The sequence below is a fragment of the Vulpes lagopus genome, chromosome 4 (assembly GCF_018345385.1).
Source record: "Vulpes lagopus strain Blue_001 chromosome 4, ASM1834538v1, whole genome shotgun sequence".
NCBI lineage: Eukaryota > Metazoa > Chordata > Mammalia > Carnivora > Canidae > Vulpes > Vulpes lagopus.
In genome coordinates this window covers 114,397,488-114,419,345 of record NC_054827.1, presented here as the reverse complement: position 1 = coordinate 114,419,345, position 21,858 = coordinate 114,397,488, and the positions used below count along the sequence as shown (strand labels likewise).

General features: G+C 48.1%; 1 protein-coding gene across 5 annotated transcripts in view; it reads right to left on the bottom strand.

Annotated features, from left to right (window-relative positions):
• The window catches only part of PDE8A (phosphodiesterase 8A), a 154,511-nt gene extending 140,027 nt beyond the window's left edge, over positions 1-14,484 (bottom strand). For 3 of the 5 annotated variants that reach the window (XM_041753828.1, XM_041753829.1, XM_041753830.1), the window contains exon 1: positions 12,164-12,361. In XM_041753828.1, coding sequence (XP_041609762.1) covers positions 12,164-12,361 — 198 coding nt within the window. Of the gene's footprint in view, positions 1-12,163; positions 12,362-13,670; positions 13,912-14,351 lie in introns of those variants that run through there. The other 2 variants (XM_041753831.1, XM_041753832.1) reach the window with 2 other exon arrangements.
• Between the last annotated feature and the right edge of the window lie 7,374 nt (positions 14,485-21,858).

Sequence of the window (21,858 nt, the reverse complement as noted above, 5' to 3'; positions counted from 1 at the left end):
TAAATTGAAAGTATACATGAATCGCATAAGTTGGGGTTTGTTTTTTTTTTAGTGATTTATTTTCTGGATCTATCCACTAAAATGGCTCCAAAATGATGTTTCTTCCAAAATACTGAGCACTGCTGGCACCTAGGCTGCAGCTTCCTACACCATTTCTCACTACGAGCAACAGGGCACCTGGGAGGAAAAGCTCATGTCTGTCTGGTCAGGGACCACGAATGTACAAGCTGCTCCCGGGACAATGGGCTGTGCTTTCAAAGATGAACAGAATCATTTCAAAAGAATAGAGAGGCAATCTAAAGGAGCCCCCAGTGGCCAAAGTCTTTACCATTTCAGTCTTAAAAAAAAAAAAAAAAAAAAAAAAGGACTATATAATAGATCCAAGCACATCCAACCAATGATAATCTCTATGTCCACAACTATACTTTTTAAAAATGAAAAAAAGAAATAACAACATATTCATTCCCATTTGAGGCAGCAACTCCTCAACCATTAAAACTGTTAAATTAAAGGGAAACATTCACCCTGTCTGTTTAATACGAACTATATTTTATAGTAATCAAGTAGTCCTGGCCTCAACTGATAAAGGAAACTTCTATTTCACAGAGAACACTACCTACTGCAGGTAGAAAAGTAACTGAATTAGGTAACATCATCCATTATCTCCAATCAGAATTATTTTATTAAAGATTTCATTCATTTATGAGAGAGAGAGAGAGAGAAAGAGAGAGAAAGAGAGAGAGAGAGAGAGCGCGAGCGCACACAAAGCAGAAGAGCACCTGCAGGGAGAGTGGCAGGCAGAGGGAGAGGGAGAAGCAGGCTCCCTGCTGAGTAGGAAGCCTGATGTGGGACTCCATCCCAGGACCCCCAGATCACAACCTGAGCCAAAGGCAGATGAGATGCTTAACCAACTAAGCCACCCAGGCACCTGAGAATTGTTATTTTATTTTATTTTATTTTTTTTTTAGAATTGTTATTTTAAATCAGGATTATCAATTGGTGTTAAAAAGGGGGTGGGGGGATCCCTGGGTGGCACAGCGGTTTGGCGCTTGCCTTTGGCCCAGGGCGCGATCCTGGAGACCCGGGATCGAATCCCACGTCGGGCTCCCGGTGCATGGAGCCTGCTTCTCCCTCTGCCTATGTCTCTGCCTCTCTCTCTCTCTCTCTCTCTCTCTCTCTCTATCATAAATAAATAAATAAATGTTTTAAAAAGGGGGGTGTGGGGGATCTAGGTAAATAGCCTCTGGTGAACCAAACAGTGCTAAGTGCCACATAGATCACTTTCTGGACTTCTGAGGGGAACCTGATGCAAGAGGGAGGGATCAGATTCTCAACATCCTAACCCAGTAGTCAATCTGACCATCTGTAATAGCAGGCCAATCTGATATTCTGCATCTTCTCATGTGATTCATGGATCATTAATGATGTATTCTAACCCAAAATACATAACTTTCATACATTTTAGATACAACTTACAGTTTACAAAAAAACAGAAGATAGAAGGATAGCTAAATGACACCACAAGGAAACAATATGACAAATCCAGAAGTTAGGACAAAGTGGCCAGGTCTCTATAACAAGTCAGAGTAACAAAAAAGTGAAGGGCAAGAGAAGGGATGTGCTAGGTAAAAAGAAATGTAAGGATCATAACTAGCAGATACAATGCAGGGAACATTTCTGAGATCCGAGGGGATATCAGTGTGGTTTGGTATGGGTATTAAATAAAACAGTATAAAATGAAAATGTACTGATTATTGGCTAAAGAAAGGTCCATTGCAAAATATGTACTTACGACGGGTCCTCAAAAAGTTAAAAAGAGAAGTACTATATAATCTATCAGCTCCACTTCTGAGCATATATATATATATTCAAAAGAATTGAAACCAGGAACTTGAAGAAATTTGTACACCCATGTTCACAGCAGCATTACTCACAATAATCAAAAAGCAGAAGCAACCCAAGCATCCATAAGTGGATGAATGGATAAACAAAATGTGGTACATGCATACAGCGGAGTGCTACTCAAGCCTTAAAAAAACAATGATATTCTGATACATGCTACAACATAGATGAATCTCGAAGACATATCAAGTGAAATAAGACTGTCACAAAAGTACAAATACCATGTGATTCCACTTCTATGAGGCACCTAGAGTAGTCAAAAGTAGCATGGTGGTGGCCAGGAAGGCGGGAGGAGAGAAGGGAGGAGTTGGTTTTTAATGGGTATAAAGTTTCAGTTTTGGAAGATGGAAAGGCTCTAGAGATAGATGGTGGCAATGGTTACATAAGAATGTGAATGCACTTAATGCCACTGAACTGCGCACTTAACAATGATTAAAGTGGCAAATTTTATGTTATATTATAGTGAACCTATTTCTGTATTTGGTCACTGCAAACTTGGCCAAGTCATTTGAACTCTAAATTTTTGCTTCTTGGGGCACCTGGGTACCTCGGACAATAAAAGCTCCTGCCTTTGGCTCAGGTCATGATCCTGAGGTCCTGGGATCGAGCCCTGAGTCAGGCTTCCTGCTCAGTGAGGAAACCTGCTTCTTCCTCTCCTCCCTATTCCGTGCTCTCTTGCCATCTCCTTCACTATCTCCATTTCTTCCCTCAAATAAACAAATAACATCTTTAAAAAAAAAAATAAATACATTTTTGCTACCTTAGGTCTTCAACAAGGACAATAAAATCCCTCCTTCCTATATCACAGGAACCTGGGGAACATTAAATGAGATGATGTAAATAAAACAGCACTTGGTAAACTGTAGAGTGCTCTACAAATGGTGACATGTTGCCACAGTCCTTCCAAGCTGGTAGACTGCAGCCCCTGAGTCACCCACCACTGCCCTTGCCCCTCACTCCCCAAGTCTGGTCCATCTCCCAGCCTGCCAGTTTTTCCTTCACTCATGTCCTCCTTTCCCAAACCCCCCACACTACACTTGCCCTTGCCCCTCACTCCCCAAGTCTGGTCCATCTCCTAGCCTTCCAGTTTTTCCTTCACTCATTTCCTCCTTTCCCAAACCCCCCACACTACACTACCTGTACTATCTGTACCCGGTCCGACCCTATACCCTTACCCCTGGGCAGTGCCCCACCTCTAGCTTTTCCTCACCCCAGCCTCTGCAATTTCCTCCTAAAAATTTTCATAAAATGGGTTTACTCTGTAACTATCCTGCTGAAAATGAAGCCTTTGGGAGTTGTAGAGGTTTACAGGATAGCCTTCACAAACTCCTTCCCTCAGCTTTCAGGCCCTCCTACCCGTGGTCAGGTTCCCCAGGTTCTGCAGAACAAGCCAACACCTCCCACCCCCATGTACATCTCCCTATTCTCTACCTATATAGATCCTTCCAGTCTTTCCCAGGCAGGGGAGAGGGGTCTGGCCTGTGCTCTCTCTGCACCTTATGACCAATCCAGACCAAGATCCTGCCTGTCCTCTAAACACGCTCTCCATCCCTCACTTTCAGGTCAGAGGCCTGTCCCATCTTTCAAAAGAGGACTGACTACTTGTGCCCTAAGGCCAGGGCCCGGCATAGTCCTACATCCTCTAAAAAAGGTGCTGGAAATTAATCCGTTAATCATGTTAGTACTTAAACTTTCTTTGCCTAAGTGAATTTCATTGTAATTACTTGTTTTTCTGTGTAGCTTTAATATCTATGTGTACATCCCTACCTATTCCCACATAATACACAGTTTAGCTATTATGCTTTAAAAAGTTGTATTTTATAAATTCTTCTATAACTTCTTTCTCTCAACATTAAGTTTTTGAAATTGACCTATGTTGACATCTGGAGGTACAACCCATTTGTTTTCGAAACTGTGAAGTATCCCTTTTGAGTATATCACAATTTACTCATCCATTATATTGTTGATGGATATTCGAGCTTAAAAAACGTTTGCTATTAGAAGCAGTGCTATTAGGAATATTCTTGTACACGTTTCTAGTTCACATGTGTGTTTCTAAGTGAAACTACTAAGTCAGAGGATCACACAGTCAACTGTACCTTGTAATGACAATGGTTTTCCCGAGTGGATGAATACTTCTACCTACAGTGTTGAAGACTGCCTCAAAATACTGTCAAACTTTTGAAAGTCTGCCAATTCTTGGGTGTAAAATGTTATTTCATTGTGGCTTTAATCTGCATTTCCCCAATGAGGTCAAACATCTTTTCATGTGTGTTTATCAGCCATTTGGTTTGCTCTTAAATAACAGGCTGGCCTGTGTCTTTATTTTTCAACAAGGCTGTCTTTTTCTTAATTAAAGTACAGGAGTTCTATATATATTCTGGATACTAATCCTTTATTGGTATTATGTGTTACAAATTTTCTCTTCCAGATTATGGCTTTCCTTCCTTTTAATCTCTTATGATGAGAAGCACTTTAAGGTAGTTGAATTTGTCAACCCCTTCCTTTATGGCAAATGGTTTGGGTAACTTGTTTAATAAGCCCTTCCTTGCCCAGAGGTCATGAAAGGATTTATATTTCCTTTTAAGAAAAAAAGTGCTATAAACTTCAAAGAGGAAGTTACATAAGTAATCAATAAGCACATAAAAAGTACTCAAAATTATTCGCCATCGAGGAAATGCAAGTCAAAACCACAATGAGAAACCACTACACATCCACCAGGATGGCTAAAATTAGGAAATTGATAACACCAAACAGTGGCAAGGATGTGGAGCCACTGAACTTTTATTATACATTGTGGGCAGGAGTGTGAAATTGTAGAACCAAGTCAGAAAAGGTCAGGCAGCTTCTGATAAAGCTAACCATACAACTATCCTGTGATCCGGCAACTCCAGTTGGTATTTTCCTCAGAGAAATGAAAGCACACATCCACAAAATAACTTACACTAGAATATTCATAGCAGCTTTATTCTTAATAGCCAAAAATTAGGAAGAGCTCTGTTGTTATCCATCAATAAGAGAATGAAGAGGTGGACTGGGTTCTAGTCATAACAACACAACGCTACTTAGCAAGAAAAAGAACACACAACCAGCCTGCGCAACACAGATCACAAAAATACTGCGCTGAGTACAAGGAGCCTTATACAAAAGAATATATATTTTAAGATTCTATTTACATGAAGCCTAAAATAGGCAAAAATAATTTATAATGGATAAAAATCACAACAGTGGTTGCTGGCAGGTGGGGTGAGAAATGAGGAAGGAGCACACAGAACTTTCTACTGGCAGACAGTAATATTCTGTATCTTGGCAGAGATTTGCATCTAGATGGTATATACATTTGTCAAACAAAAAGGAAACAAATTTTGAGCTCTAGTAAGTGATATGCATACTGAAGCCAGGGGCTAAGTACACTGACGTGTGGAACTTAACACATGCAAAAATAAAACACTGATAGACAATGGGATAGAAAGAGGTCATAAACCACAGATGGGAAAATGTTAATACAAAATCTAGGTAAGAGGTAGAGGGGTACACATTCTTTTAGCTTTACCATATGCTTGAAACTTTTCACAATATTAAAGACAAAGCACATTTTCAAAAGGAAGAGATTGGCTTTAAAAAAATAAGCAGATATATTTGAGCAAAGTTTGCCTTTGAGAGAAGTGACTGAAAAAGAAAGTTCAATCCTTACACATGCTAGTGCCCTAGAGTTTGCAAAAATGCTTTTACACAGATTATTTTAAGTGATCCCCACCAAAACCTGAGGATTCTGGTCTCATTTTATGCTTGAAAAAACTGGGGATTGGAATTTGGCAAATCTCACACAGCTGGTGTCTGACAGAGCTGGACCTGAATTGAATGTCTCTGGCTCTTCTGTGTTCTTTCAAACACATCCCACTGGGGAGCTACCATCACCTCCAGGTGGTAGAAGGCAACAGGGAAACTGCACCACTAGCTCTCTGGGCCTTCCCACCTGCAGAGTGAGAGGAGCAAAGTAGCTACTGTCACCAGACACATGTGACAGACACAACCGACAATGAAAAAGCATGAATTCAACAGAGCCAAGGTCTACTTCAAACCCATTCAGCACAAAAGTGCTGGCAAGCCCAACTCCCTGAGTTTTTTGAAGCCATCTTCAAAGTTTAGGGGAATCTGTGACATCCTTCCTGTCTGCGTGGATGCATAAACTGCATACGATGCCTGTAGCTAAGAAACTGCAATACAAAACTTGTCAAAACACTTCTCTGACAAGATATTCCACCACTCTTCTTACCAGAGCAGAACAAAAGTAGAACAGAAGGAGGGGACCCAGGAACATTGCTCAACCCAAACACGGCCAGAATTGAAGGCAAAAGCTTTAGCAATCACCCACACATTAATCACTAGCTTCAGGGTATTTTGGCTTTTTGTTAATGCATATCCAACACACCCCAACAATTTTTGTTAAATTTAAACAAGGTGAGATGGACCCATGGAACATGAATACAAGCCCTTTCAGCCTTAGAGACTGGTGTATTTATCCAAACATTCACTCAGTGTGTTAACTACTTTGGGAACTGGAATGAATCTAGGACACCATCCTTGTCCTCAAGAGGCCTATCATCACGCAGGAGGCTCAAGTCAGATTTCCCAGGCCTGCAGGGGCTCCAGGGGGAAGAGCCTAAGAGCAGAGAATGGAGAGTGCAAGTACAACCAGGAGCTCTAGAAAGATTTGGGCTGGGCCTTGATGATGTGTACTTGCAGAGTTGGGGGTAGGTGTGCTATGTTCTGAGCAAAGGCTGATGGGAAGAACTAGCTCCAAGGGGGGTGCTGGCTCAGGAAGTCTACCTGAAGCCTGACCAGGAAGAAGGGAGACCAAAGAGGACTCCAGAGGGATGCCTGCCGACTCATGTCAGAGAGCAAAGAGAATAAATGAGAGGACCTCACGAATGCCTGACTTCAGCCCACTGGGGCAGGGCCAAATAGGGCTGCAACTCTCAAAAACTAGGGAACCTATGGCAGGGCTGGGGCCAATTTTACCAGCAAGTCATGACTTACAATCCTGAGAGTGTGGATTCAGTATGCCTGCTCAAAAGCCAGGTCGACCTGTGACATCTGCAACCTAGCAGAGAGCCAGAGAACAGAGAAATATAAAGGAGACGGGTTAACAGAGACAGCCCAGGAGCAATGGATTTGAATAGCGGCTTAACTGCATGAGCGTGGGTGAGTTTCTAACCTACCACGCCTTATCTGCAAAATGGAAATGACACTAGTCATCTCACGGGGTTGCAAGGATTACATGAGATAACATCTGTAAGACATTCAGCACAGTGCCTGTATCATCAGAAGCATCCAAGAAATGGTGCATATCATGAATATGAATAGTCTACACTCTCCAGGAACTTCTAAGTCCAGTGCCTCCTATCACCTCACTGTATTGAGAAACCAGGCTAAAGCCACTGACCTTGGACAAGATCAAGGGATTACTCATGTCCTAAGCAACTTTGCCCTCTGTTCTTGGATTTTTAATTTTTAAAAAGTTCTGCCCTTTAAGACATTTTAGTTTATTCTGAGACATCTGCCTCACCCTGTAGACTCAATCATGAAACTTCCCCTATTAAAGAGCCCATCCCAATTGGGCAAGCTGTACTAAAGGGGGGGCGGGGGGAGCCAGTGTTATAATCCATTTAACAGGGAACATTTGTGCCAGAAGGGACTACAGGCCTCATCCAAACTCTCACTTCAGCAAGAAGGGTTGGGCTAGCCCAGCACAGGTCTGCACTAATAGAGTTGTAACATTCAAAACATCTACCTTAAGAACCACACTTCATATTAGGGTGGTAATGATATTAAATATCAAAACAATAAGAAATATAAATGTAAAATATTTTATATGTATAATAAGAATTCAAGAAAATATAAAAAGCAGTATCTACAAAGATAAATTATAGTCACATATTTCAGGAATATAAAGTTAGGTCTCATTCTGTCAACTACATTTTCAGAAGGAAACTTTCAATAATTCCATAATCTACCCAGAGTCAATTACCCCTAGTAAGGGGGGGGGGGGCGAAAATCAGGCAGGTCACACAAAGAGAAATTTGCTTCACTTAAGGAAAATATAAAAATTTGATGAATGCACTCTGTACATGAAGAGCAAGCAGCAAAATTTATTCCATAGCTAAGAAACTACTAAACTTTGGGGGACACTATGCTGGTTTGGCCAGTTTTGAGGAGGAAGAGAAGGAGAAGGTGCCTTCTCCTTATTAAGAAGGTGCCTTATTATGAAAAAAACATAATAAGACAAAATTGTGGGAAGGAGGAGAAAATGACAGAAGCGAAGACTAAAGACAGAATGGCAAGTCTGTGTGAGGGGATTCTGAGCTCTAAGGCCAGGGATCCTGGGTGAGAGGTGAGTGTGTGACCAGCTATTATCTGCCACCTGTTGTGCACTGCCCATCCAGCTGCTCTAATCCCTCCATCTTTGAAGGGAAATCTACTCTGCTCACCAGGGTGGAACTATATTATTCCCTGGTATAAATGCTCTGAAAGAGCAATAACCAGAGAGTTCCACAAAACCAGATCTATATCCTCCAGCCTCTACTCTAGTTAAAACTGGTTTCTATTTCCTTTCTATGGGCTGGGTGGATTTTCCACTTCTCCAGCCTGGTTCACGGAGTTCTCTAATTCGACAGATGTCTGTAGAAGGCCCACTATGGGGGGGGGGGGGGAGGAGGATACAGCAGTGAACAAAACAGACATGACTGCCACCCTCATGGAGCTAACTGTTTAATGACAAAGAGGGGGCAGTGGATCATAGCAGTGTACCAGGTGTTTGCAAAAGGGGGCGGGGGGAAGACAGGCTCTCTTCTGACACTCCTCCCTCCACACTCAAATCTTTCAAGGGCAACTCAAGTCTGAGCTAAAGAAAGGGAAGACCAAGTAAATCCAAAGACTGGCAAGAAAACAGTGAAATGTTGCAGTTAAAGCTCAAGCTGATTAAAAACAAAACAAAACTGTAAGTGTTCAAACTGAACACAGCATTCATTATCTGTAACCACATAGACTACAACTCCTGAAATGAATAAACAGAACATTTTTAGTAATACTTAAATAAGTTCATATAAGATGACCCAGCCTAACGTATTACAAGATCTTGAAGTACCTTTGGAATCGTTAAGAAACAAATTACATTTATTGTGTTACACTGTTAAGTATATTTCTTGTACTTTGAATATTGGTATCTTATGTTAGGAATCATGTCCTAAAATGTGGTCTAAGACCTAACTCAATAAAAGGCTCTATAATCCAACACATTTGAGAAATGCTGCACACTCTAAACAGCATTTGGAGATTGACAATATACTTAGACATATTAAATTTTCTGACAAATCCGGAATAAAAGAAATCTGCCAAACTTAGTCTGAGCCAGTATTCCCCAAATATATTTTGACATGGCTCCTTTTTTCACTTAATAGTCAACAAATTGCTTCAGGGAACACATGTGAAATACACTACGGCATAGGCTACACACTACTTAATCTAAAAATGCAATTATCCATCTCCCAAGCATTTTGATTAACTAGTGTTTTCTATATGTACTACTGAAATTCAAAAACCTCCCCAAACTATTTTTGAAATTCACTCAGTGATACGCAATTTACTTATTTTTAGGAGGAAATTTTTAAAAATATTTTATTTATTTGAGAGAGAGAGCACAAGCAGGGGAAGGGGCAGAAGGAGAAGCAGACTCCCTGCTAAGCAGGCGGCCTGAAGTGGGGGTTCAATCCCAGGACCCTGGGATCATGACCCAAACTGAAGGCAGACACTTAACTGACTGAGCCACCCAGGTGCCCCAAGACATATTTTTTATAAACTAAAACTGGACCTTGGTATATTAATACAATAGAATTCAAATTAATTGTATTATAATTTGATTTTGCTAAATTACTGGAAGTTTATCTTCTCTAAACATGCATTTTTAGATTTCTAGAGTGTATGTGATAATTTTAAAAGATTCATTCTCTTGGGGCACCTGGCTGGCTAAGTTGCTGGAACATGCAGCTCTTGATCTAGAGGTTGCAAGCTGGATCCCATTTTGGGTGTGCAGATTCCTTAAAAATAAAATCTTTATGGGCAGCCAGGGTGGTTCAGTGGTTTGGTGCTGCCTTCAGTCCAGAGCCTGGTCCTGGAGACAGGGGATCGAGTCCCACATCAGGCTCCCTGCATGGAGCCTGCTTCTCCCTCTGCCTGTGTCTCTGCCTCTCTCTCTCTCTCTTTCTCTGTGTCTCTCATGAATAAATAAAATCTTTAAAAATAAATAAAATCTTAAAAAAATAATAGATTCCTTCCCTTAAAGAAAAAATAACAATCTAAAAAACATGCTGATATTTACCTCTGCCCTGTTACCTGAAATGCCTACATACAAACTGCTGTAGCTGAGATGTGGTATCAACATGTACAGTTTGTGACTAACAAGCATTTCTGTGGTTGTGTTGTTACTTATAATTTGACTCCTCCTTTGGAAATACTAATGCTACCTTAAAGCCCATATGGGAGGTTTTATGGAATAAAATTCCAGCGACTGAAAGTTTCATCATTCAGTTAACAATAAAGAACCAAATTCGGCAAATATTTATTTAGGACCTACTATATGTATGCATGCCATTGGCTTAAGCACTGTAAATGACAAATGTATTTTTCTGGGCCCCAACTCAAGACAACAGTCTGACAATGGGACAGAATACGTTAAGAATCCTAAACACTCAGGAGCCCTACAGACACTGTGGAGAGAAGAACAAGCTGCTGCAGTGGAGATGCTTATAAGACACGCAGGTGAATTTTAGGACAACCACAACCCCACAAAAAGTCAAGACACAGGGCCTCTTTCCAAAAGGGCTTATTTGGCGACCTAAAAGTTTATTATTAGTTAATGCAAGATTTCCAAGCGTTATTCCAATGTTAACACTTGCATATTCAACTTCACCTGTGTAATGCTTTTTATAAGCCAATTAGGATTAACGTCCAAGCGTTACACTGACATTCGGAACAACTTGGGTTAACAGCCTAAAACCATTGTAGGTGTCTTCAAGAATCCATAGAAGGGATCCAACTTCTGATAATCAAAGCAAAGTTAGACTTCCACCTAGGATATGTATGGGAGGGGTGGGAAGTCACTTCATCTGGGTTACGCAACACCGAGAAAGACTTTTCACTTTCGGTCAGAAAAAGCTCCAGGGCCGACTGCTAGAAATCTAACACAGAGAGTGAACAGACGGTATCAAAGTTGGGCGGTCTAGCAATCCCCAGATAACCAGAAAACCCAGACAATTTTGCAAATGACTTTCTAAAAAGAGAGAGAGAGAGAGAGAGAGAGGGGCAGCAAGGAGAGAGGGATGATCAGTGATCTGAGGCCAGGCACACCAGAACTGTTTTTCTAGTTTAATAAAACATGAACGCATGCATTCCAGCTCTACGATTTCGAACCAGAGGACTGGGAAGCCGTTGCTGTGTGCCTTAAAGAACATCGTTCCTCCCCACCACCACCCCACCTTTTTTTTTTTTTTCCCCTTCCCCATTATCTTTCCTTTGGGAAATCGTACGGAAGACTAAGCTTAGAAACTTGGACGAAACATACGCAGAGGCGCTGCGCGCTGGAGAAGACACACAGTGGTGGAAAAACAGCCACGAAACGTCCCGGTCGGACTACTTAATAAAAAATTAACTTCGTTCTGCTGAATGCTTCCAACGCCGCGTTTCCGATAGTGTTTTCTCATTACGCGCGCTTTAAACGCGACACAGACGCTAATGACCGTGAGCCTCAGATACATGTGCAATCAATGCAGCGGAGTTGGTGCTGCCTTCCGACTGCGGTCTAACAGCCCCGGAGGAAGCGGCAGGCTGCAGCCGCGTGCATGTGCAGAGCTCACGCGGGGAAAACAAAGCAGGGTGGCGGGACCAGCGCCGCGGCTTCGCGGCTTCGCGGGGAGAAGCCTCCGCTTCCAGCACGAGAACCCACAGAACAAAGTTCACGCGGCTCCAACGTGTCGGGGGCGCGCCGCACCCCCACCCCCGCCCCCACCCCCGCCCCCGCCGGGGGGTTTCCCGCTCCGGGGCCGGGACGCGCTCACGGCCGGCCCCGCAGCCGAGACGTCGGAGGGCCCCGGGCAGCGCCGCCGCGGCCCCGAGGGCGCCCCGCTCGCAGCCCCACCGAGGGGGGTGGGAGGACGCGCCGCTCCGGTGCCCGCCCGCCAGTCACCCGGAGCCGGGCGCCCCTTACCTTCCTGCCGCTGCCGTCGCGAGGCTCGGGCTCCGCGAGGCCGGCGCCGCGGGCCCGGGGCGAGGCGGTGGTCTTCGGGCCGGCGGGCGGCGGCGGCGGCGGCGGCGGCGCGGCGGCGGCCGGCGCGTCCTCGGCCTCCTTGCCGCCGTGGTACACCGCCCGGCCCTCGGAAATGTGGATGCTCGGGGCGCAGCCCATGCTGGCGGCGGCGCGGCGGACACGCTGGCGGGCAGCCGCGATCCGGTCAGCAAACGGCCCGCCCGGCGCCTCGGGGCCGCCACGGGCGCCGTGTCATCGCCGCCTGGGCGGGCGGGCGGGCGGGCGGGCGGCGGCAAGCGCGGGTCTCGCGTCAGGAAGTGCGGCCGCCCCTTTTATCGCGGTGCGGGCGCGGCGGCGGCGGCGGCGGCGGCGGCGGCGCTGGGGAGGGGGCGCTGGGGCGGGAGGCGCGCCGCTGCCGCCCCTCCGAACATGCCCTTCCTGAGGCGGGAGCCGCCGGCCGCCTCCCTCACATCGCCGCGCTCGCCTGGCCGCGCCGCGCTTCCGGGGAATTTCGGGGGAGGAGATTTGCGCTCTCCCAACCCGGGAGCGGGTGAGTCCTCGCCGCGCGAGCGACGCCGCCCTGGCCGCGGGGCGGCGCGACCCCCCCCCGCCCGCCGCCCGGGGGAGGTGCGCTCCCCGCCGCGCCCGCCGCCGCCTCCCCGCGGGCCCGCAGCCCGCGCCTCTCAGCCCGCTGGGCCGCCGCCCCGCGAAGAAACGCCCCTGGCCCGAGCGCCGGCGGCGGGGAAGGCTGGCCTAGACGCTCCGGCCTTGGGGGGAGGCGGTCGAAGGACGCCGGTTGGGGCGGCGAGGCCGCGGCCGGCGGGGGGGGGGCGGCGGGACGGAGCGGCGGGCTCTGGCCGGGTCTGGGGCCGCGCCGTCGACAAACGCGGCGCGGCTGCGCTCACCGGGGAGCTGCTAGCGATGCGGCTCCGGCTCCGGCTCCGGGCTCCGGGCCGGGTCTTGCGCGCCGCACGCCGCGCCCAGCCCCCAGCGGTGACCTCCAGCGGGTGCTGGCGTCAATGCAAAGCAGCTGGGGCGCCCGCCGCCACCTCCCGGCGCCGCGGGAGACCGGGCATGCGCCGCCACGACGGGAAGGGGGCGCGCGGTCTCGCCGCCCCGAGGACGGAATGGACTCGCCCAGGGACACACGGCCGCCTCGGGCTTGAGCCCACCGTAGTCCGGACCGCTCGGTTCGAATCCTGGCTCCGTCCTTTAGCAGCTGCGGGACTTCGGGCGGGTCACTGCGGCTGAGCGTTCATGAGCGAGGCCGGCGGGAGGACCCCCGTTTGGGGTGCTGGGGGGTGGGGGAGGGGAGGCGCTCGGGGTCCGGACGTTGCCGCAGCGCCCCTCGCGCGCGGCGACCTGGAAGGCCAACGCCAGGCTGCGCGGGCGACCCGGAGGCGGCGGCACTGAGAAGCCCCGTTTCCAGGCGGGCGGGGGGCGGGGGGGCGCGCTGTCCTGTTCTCACCTGGCGCCCGAGACCCCGAGGCTCTTAGCTGCGGCCGCCGAGCAAGGTGTGGCCCGTGAGGCTGCCGGGCGCGCTGTCAGAACCGCACACCGCCCCACGCGCGCACACCAGCCCGCTGTGTGACCTTGGGCGAGCCACGTAACCTCTCTGTGCCCGAGGCTCCAGCCCCAGCCTTAAGGAGGACGACGCCCCTGGGTGACCACCGCCGGCCCCCCGAGCGGCCCACCTCGGGCCTGCCCCCAGTCCCACCCTCCTTGCGACTCCCGGGGGCCGATCCCCCCCTTTCCTCTGCTGCCGTCCACACCTTTCCTAAAGCGGCCCCGCAGCGACCCTGAGATGCCGCCGCTCGCGCCTCGGGCCGGCGACTGTGAAGCCCCGGAGGCGTATTCCGGACTGGAGTCCCTGCCCTGGCGCTGGGGCTGCGGGACTGGCTCAGGCGCCGGGTCCCCTGCGCGGCCCGAGCACCAGGACGCCGGGACACCGGAGATCCGCAGCCTCCCGGGCCCGAGGTGCCCACCGGGCGGTGTCCGACGGCGGCGGAGCCCAAAGGCAGGGAAACCCGAGAGTGGCTTGGTGCTGCTCTAGCCCTCTCTACCAGCCGGGCTGGCCCAAACCACTGGCACGTGACTCCATTATCAGGTTCAAGCACGTTAAGCAGTAATTATATTTATGCCTTCCTACCTTGTAAAAGTACCACCGGCTCAATGAAGATGTCTTGAAAGACACAGGAAAAGATGCTTATTATCATCACCCGTTATTCCACCTATATAGCAGAGGGCTTTCTGCCTTTGTTCTGCAGATTTTAGAAGGTAATTTTCAGGACAGAGTCTAGACCCTTCTAAATAAAGGGTTATTCATGAAGAAAAATGCTTGAACCACCAGAGTGCATGAAAGTCCACCGAGTGCCCTCTGTCCTCCCTGCCTGGCCTAGAAGTCAGGCCTTGAGGACTCTGGTACTGACCTTGCCTTCGCCAACCCCCAGCTGTTCCCTCATTGGTCCCTCCCTCCCTCAGCAGGCAGGCAGCATGTCTGTGTCCTGGCCTATCCTTGGAAATCCTTGAACCCTGTGCTAATTAGGGGGTGGGTTGCTTTTCCCTGTTCCACCGTGCTGGCTCTCCCTGGCTCCCTGTGCCCAGGCAAGCTGGTCTTTCACCCTCTCTGTTCCCAGAGACCTGCTGGAGAGGAGCACTCACTCATTTCCAGCTCTGCAATTTGGGGACCCTAGACTTAAGAGACCCTAAAGCTAAAAAGGATGCAAGAGCAGACAGGAAAGGAGTCATCTGGGGTCACAGCAAGCCCCACTCACTTTTTTCCATGCTCAGGAACTCAGCCTGGGGTGCTCTAAGAAGTTACAACCCACCCCCCTCAGCTTCAAGCCCCTAACATCAATTCTACCCTGCCTCCACCTTCCCCAGCCATAAGCTGCACCCTAAGGTCCCTGAACACTTCACCCTACAAAGCCCCTTTCCCCAGGCCTCCATGACAGTGGACAGAAAAGGGACACATTGATGGAAGTAACCCAAACGTCATTGGCATGTGCCATCCACTAGTTCACCCAGGACTCCTAGGCCCCTGCAAAGAATCCTGCCATTTGGGGGGTGCCTAAGGAGCTCACGAACAATCCCCATCCTGCTGGAGGAGAGGCATTCCCCACCATGCCAGCCAGGTGGACACCTCCAAGGTCTACATGTAGTAGAACACACTCCACCCCCAGACCCAATCCATTCTACCCAGTGTACCTCTCCCCCAGGCAGAGCTGCTGGACTCCCATAAGGCTTAGAGTTGTAGCTAAACATCTACTTCAGTTCTTACTCCTAGGGTCAGCATAAGGTCAGTGAGGCTGGGAAAGGAGATAAACCAAAAGGTAGATGCCAGGCCCAGCCTCTCCCAAGCTACAGTCATTCCCAGGAGACCCCATGGTGCTCACAGCCCACCTCCCATTAGAGACATGAGGGCCTGCAGTCCTACACAGCTTTGTTTATCTAACATCAGAATCTACTGGTTTCCACACCTCTGCCACTAAAGCTGATCCTTCCTAAGCCAGTTCTTCCTGGCTTTGTGGCCTTTTGCACCCAGGGGTCAGCCATTCAAAGACTGTGCCACGGGCACCAGTTCCCTACTCCCCTTGCCTTCTCCGTTGAACTGGGCTGGAAGCAGAGCCAGTGGTAGACCTCCTGGGCCCTGGGGTCTGAATCCTAGTTCTGCCCTGTGTCCTCTTTCAGAGCTGCTTTCCTCCATCATAAATCTAGGATTCATGACATCTATCTCCCTGGGATTAAAGAGGCTAACCCATGTCAAATACCCAGAACAACTACTGAGCCCAGGTGCCTTCCTTAGTTCACCACTTTCTCCCAGGCGCATTCAACACCACCTTCCTCCAGGCCCACCCCAGCCTGCTGGGAACCTGTGGAGGGCATGAAATCACCAGGAGGATCCACACCCCTATAAATCGGTGCATCGGATTTCATCACCTTAATTTCTCTTTCAAAGCTTTGTATCATGTGACTTTTATACACCATCATTTTAAAATTACACATTCTGTAATTTACACCTGAATACATGCTGGGAAAATAGTTTTTAAAAATGAAGTAGAAGTATGTAAAGTGTGCGGAGCCTAAGGAAAGTCTCTCTTCCTTCTCTCTCTTTCTCCCTTCCTTCCCTCTTGCTAACTGTTTGGACCATTTGCTTCCAGACTTGTTTCTATGTTAAATATATTACAAGCATCTGTGCACACACAGAACTATTTCAATGTCACAAACAGAGCTTTAGTGAATATCCTTGAATGTATCTTTTTCTGTAGGATGGACTCCTAAAAGTTGGATTGCTTGGTCAAAAGGTATGTCCCACCCTATGCCAGTTCCAGAAGGGATGAAAACAGAGAAGGAGCCCAGCCAAGTATGAAGGATTGAGAAGGGGAACTCCCTGGATACTCCCTGTGCCCCTGGATAAGGTGTGGGGGTGGGGATGGGGGGCAACCAGCCCCAGATGCAAGACCTCTCCTGGCCATCCTCTCTAGACCGACAGGCCTCCTGATCTTTATCTCTCTTGGAACTCCCACACCTTTGGTAAAATGTATTTGATTGTTCCAGCCTTTCTCAGATAAGGGAGAAATCCAGTGACCACTCTTAGGCCAGAACTGTAAGGAGAAGGAGCGCCCCCTAGAGGCCAGAATGATGGAGGAAAGCCCCTAGGACACTGTTCTCTTACCTCCCAGTTCAGATGTGCACCTGCGTTTCTCTCCTGTTTGGCTCCAGACCTTGGTACTTGTGGTTCACCTAGAACCTGAAATTAACAACCCAGTGTTGACTCCCTTCCTCAAAATGACCTGGAATCAGGCTTCTTTGTTTCCAACAAAGGGCTCTGTCCCCAGTACCTACATGCCCCCTATGCCTTGTTCCTTGGCTCCACCTACCTTTTCCCACCAGGCAAGGGGGTCCAATTCCTTTCCCACCAATTGGATAAAGTCCAGAATTCTTAACATTGCCAAATTTGATTGTAAATATCAGAAACCTAACTCCACCTAGCTTAACAAATGTAGGTACTTATTGGTCAATTTCCTCAAAAGACAGGAAGGGCAAGGAGGGCTCAGCATCAGAGACACAGCAGACTCAGATGCCACTAGAACCACCTATCGATCCTGACACCTTGACCTTCCGAACAAGGTTTGCCTAGGGCTTGTGGACCCCTGGCTTCTGTTTTCACAGTCCTGTGACTACCCTGTTGGTTTCCACTGCACCATGAACATTCTTTGTTCCAAGTTCCTAACAGAGAGTCTCCCAGGGGTCCGTCCCTACTCCCAGGGCTGGCTTCAGGGGTGTGACACTTGAGAGTCACAGGGCCCCATGCTTGGAAAGGCCCCCATTCTTGGTTTACTGCTAAGCTGTCACCATCTTAATAATTGTTGAACAAGGGGCACCACATTTTCATTTTGTGCCGCATGAATTCTGTACCTGGTCCTGCATAATGCTTCTAAAAAGTGCACTTTGGGCTGCCTGAGTGGCTCAGTTAAGTACCCAACTCTTGGTTTCACTCACATCATGACTTTGGGGTCTTGAGATCGAGCCCCTCATTGGCCTCCCTGCTCAGTGGGGAGTCTGCTTCTCCCTCTCCCTCTGCCCTTCCCCCTGCTCATGCTCTCTCTCTCAAATAAATCAATCTTCTTTTAAAAAGTGCACTTTTCAGGTGTGCATAGGGGAGAGGAGTATGTAGAAGAATCTGGTGTCCCAGGAGAAATTCACAGGGTCTGCTCCTGCAGCTCATGTTGTTATGTCAGAATGATAGTCCTTGCTTGCCTCTGCCCTGGACCCAGCACCACTACCACCACCACCACCATTCACCCCAGCCCAGTCCTGGGTATTTTTCACCGCCTCCATGGCTGGGAAAGGCCTCAGAGATCATCTCCTCTGGAAACGAGCACACAGAGGGTCAGGCGATAGCTATGGTCCCTCAGCCAGTTGGTGCACAGCCAGGCTCCTCAAGGTCCTTCTGCTCTGTGTCTTTCCGGCAGGGTGGGTGTTCATCTTAACCTATCCAGCTTCCCAACCACCAGCCTGTGGCTCTCAGCCAAATTCCACCTAAAAAAGCATTTGGCTTCTGGGGTTGAGATCACTGTTGGCCACCCCTCCCTGAGGGGAGAAGTAGGGGAGGAATGGGCCACAGGCTCTCCTGGCCTGGAGGAGGAAATATCAAGACATCCCTGAGATTGGCCCTGTGACAGCGGTGACACCTGCCAGCCTGTATTAGGCTGTCTGCTAAGCACCTCGCATAAACACCTTATGAGCTCACTTATTCCTCATAACAGCCCCATAAAGTGGTTACTATTATCCTTCCTGCTCCTCTGACCCTGCCCCATTTTACTTTTAGATTGTCCTTATTTATTTGAGAGAGAGAGAGAGAGATAGCAAGAGAGACAGTATGACCAGGGAGAAAGAGGGAGAAGCAGGCTCCCTGCTGAGCAGGGAGCTGGACATAGGGCTCAGAGTTCTATCCCAGGACCCCAGAATCATGGCCTGAGCTAAAGGCAGACATTTAACCAACTGAGCCACCCAGGCACCATGTCCTCGCCTCCATTTTAAAGATAAAAACATCAAGGTTTTTTAGAAACAGGGCTGATGCAGATCTTTAATAAAACCCAACACCCATCCTTCTATAGAGACTCTTCAAAATGGAAAGATGCTTCATAATATAATAAAGTGGATTTATTTCTGGATAAGAGCTTTCAGGATACTTAATAGTGAAGCACCGAAACACTTCCCAAGGCTGGAACTTCGTGGGTCCGCTTCTAAAGAGTGTCCCAAGACAAAAAAAACCCTCGCCTTGAGCATAACTAACAGGATCAGAAAACACAGGGCAGCAAGCATGGCTGCTATTATCCGATGCTGTCTAGATGCTCTGAGAAGTACAATGAGACATGACTTAGCAATTAAAGTACAGATACTGGGCCAAGAATAAAATTCATCATTAATAGCAGGTAATATAGGGCAGCCCTGGTGGCGCAGCGGTTTGGTGCTGCCTGCAGCCCAGGGTGTGATCCTGGAGACCTGGGATCAAGTCCCACGTCGGGCTCCCTGCATGGAGCCTGCTTCTCCCTCTGCCTCTGTCTCTGCCTCTGTGTGTGTGTGTGTGTGTGTGTGTGTGTCTCATGAATAAATAAATAAAATCTTAAAAAAAAAATAGCAGGTAATATAGCTTCTATCCAAGATACTTAGAAATTAACTCAAAAGATATTAAGATAAAAGATTTCTCTGCAGTGGCCAGAATTCAAAGGAAAAGCAGCAGTGCTGTAGACAATCAATGACCACTTAGACAATATAATGACAAAAATCACATTAAGTGACAGGTACTGGGCTCCAGGCGAGTGGGGAACAGGCACATTTCCAGGGTGACCAACCATGTCTCGGCTTGCCCAAGACCCTCCTAGTTTTAACACTGAAAGCCTTGCATCCTGGGAGCCCCGCAGTCCCAGGCAAACCAGGCTGGCTGGTCATCCTACATTTCCACACCCATGCACATGCGAACACACACACGATGTGTCACATTGTCTCCTAGGCCCTGAAGCCATTCTCTGCCTTACATCTCCCCGAGTTTATACCTGGGCAGGGAGCCCTTCCAGCTTCGGTCCGCAGAGGTCCTCCTCTTGGGGACTCACACTCATGCCCACACTGGGCAGAAGGGAGACACCAGAGTCCTGTGGTTCCTTCTCCTCCGTCACAGGCACATGTGCCCCTTCCCTCTCCTCTCACCATTCTGCTTCAGCTTAGGCTAAACCTAAGAAGCATCCTCATCTAAATCTCCCCAAAGCCCTGCGAGGCTGGCATTATCAGCCTCACTTTATTGGAAGGGAAATGGAGGCTCAGAGAGGTTAAATAACTTGTCCCAGGTCACACAGATAGCAGAGGGCACAACCAGGTTACAAACTGTGCCCCATCTGACACCAAAGGCCAACTTGTCCCCACAATACAAGAGCTTCCATGAAAATAAAGTCTGGTAATAACAAGTTACATACGGGAAACTGAGGAGCCAAACATCCCTGACACTTGAGAAGCAGAAAGTGAAATATGATATTCCCCAGAGCCACTGGGGGCTGCTCCATTCCCAGGATAAATGTGAGGCTAAATGCAAAGCGGCACACTGGTTACCAAAAGTATTTGGGGCTTTCTAAATGTCAGCCGCAATGATCATGAATCACTCTTCTTAAAGCTTTTAATCCAAAGTAACCCCCCTTGTCCCCTGCCTCCTCTCCTGATTCATCAAGCCGCTTCTGCTGGCCTGAATCACCCTCTGGAGTTATGGGTCTAACCATCCCCCTCACTCTCCCATCCCCTCACCCCACCCCCATTTACCCATCCCTGATCTAAAGGGAAAACTGTCATTCTCTTCTCTGGGGAGTTGCATCCTATGTGTCCTCAAGCCTGGTTGAAGGAGAGAGAAGACTTTAGGCGGGGAAGATTCTGGCCTAAGTAGCTGTGCAGCTGGAAAAAGTCAAGGTAACAGGCTGGGCCTCATCATAACCAGGGTTCCATATTCATCCCCTCATGTACGGACTCAATTTAGCATCCGGCATGTGTAGGCACTGGGTAGGATACTGGGGATACAGTGATAACAAAAGAGCCCCTGCCCCCACAGAGCTCATAATCTGGGGCGGGAGGCAGGCATCGTGTAACTTCACAAGAGCATAATTACTAGCTCATGAGTGTTGTGACGTACAAGGAGCTCTGAGTATGTATCATGGTAGGAAATGATTTAATCTTGGACAGAGGAGAGTAAGCACCAGGAAGTTTTCCCTGAGCTGAAAATGGGTAGAGAGCTGTTTTTCTTGCCTGATACCATTCATCCGCCTTATAACTATACCTAATTTTCCTCTGGGAAACCAATCACTCCTACTATCACTTCAAATTCTTTGGGTAGAACATTTAGCATGTGCCACTTCCTTGACCATGGAAATTAATTTAGAGATAGGCACATGATCCAATCCAGAATTAATGAGTATTGATGTTATTGGCTGAACCCCTGATGAAGCCATACATGATGTCAGGACTATGCTGGGACTTTTTAGCTTTACTATAATAGCCAATGACTTCTGATTTTGCTTAAGTTTCTTTGGGTCCAGTTTTTGGTCTCTTGCAACCAAGTGTCCTATCTGGACTAGGAGGATGAGTCACAAGTAATGAGATAAGGTGTGCCTGGGTGGCTCAGTGGGTTAAGCATCTGCTTTCAGCACAGGTCATGATCCCAGGGCCCCTGACGGAGCCCCACATTGGGCTCTCTGCTCAGTGGAGAGTCTGCTTCTCATTTTCCCTTTGCTTTTCCCCCCACTCTCTCTCGATCGCTCGCTCTCTCTAATAAATAAATAAAATCATGAGAAAAAAAGAAGTAATGAGATAAAAAAAAAAATAGGAAGAAAAATTCCAGGCAGAGATAAGAGAAAGTAGAGTACAAAGGCTCTGAAGTGAGAGGAAGGAGCAGGGTATGTTCAGGAACCAAGTCCCTTCTAGGCTTCTAGCCACTGTGCTAAAGCTCTTTTATAATAATTTTCTTTTAAGGGACACCTGGGTGGCTCAGTGATTGAGCATCTGCCTTCGGTTCAGGGCATGATCCCGGGGTCCTGGGATCGAGTCTCTTATCAAGGCTTCCAGCAAGGAGCCTGCTTCTCCCTCTGCTTGTGTCTCTGCCTCTCTCACTGTGTCTC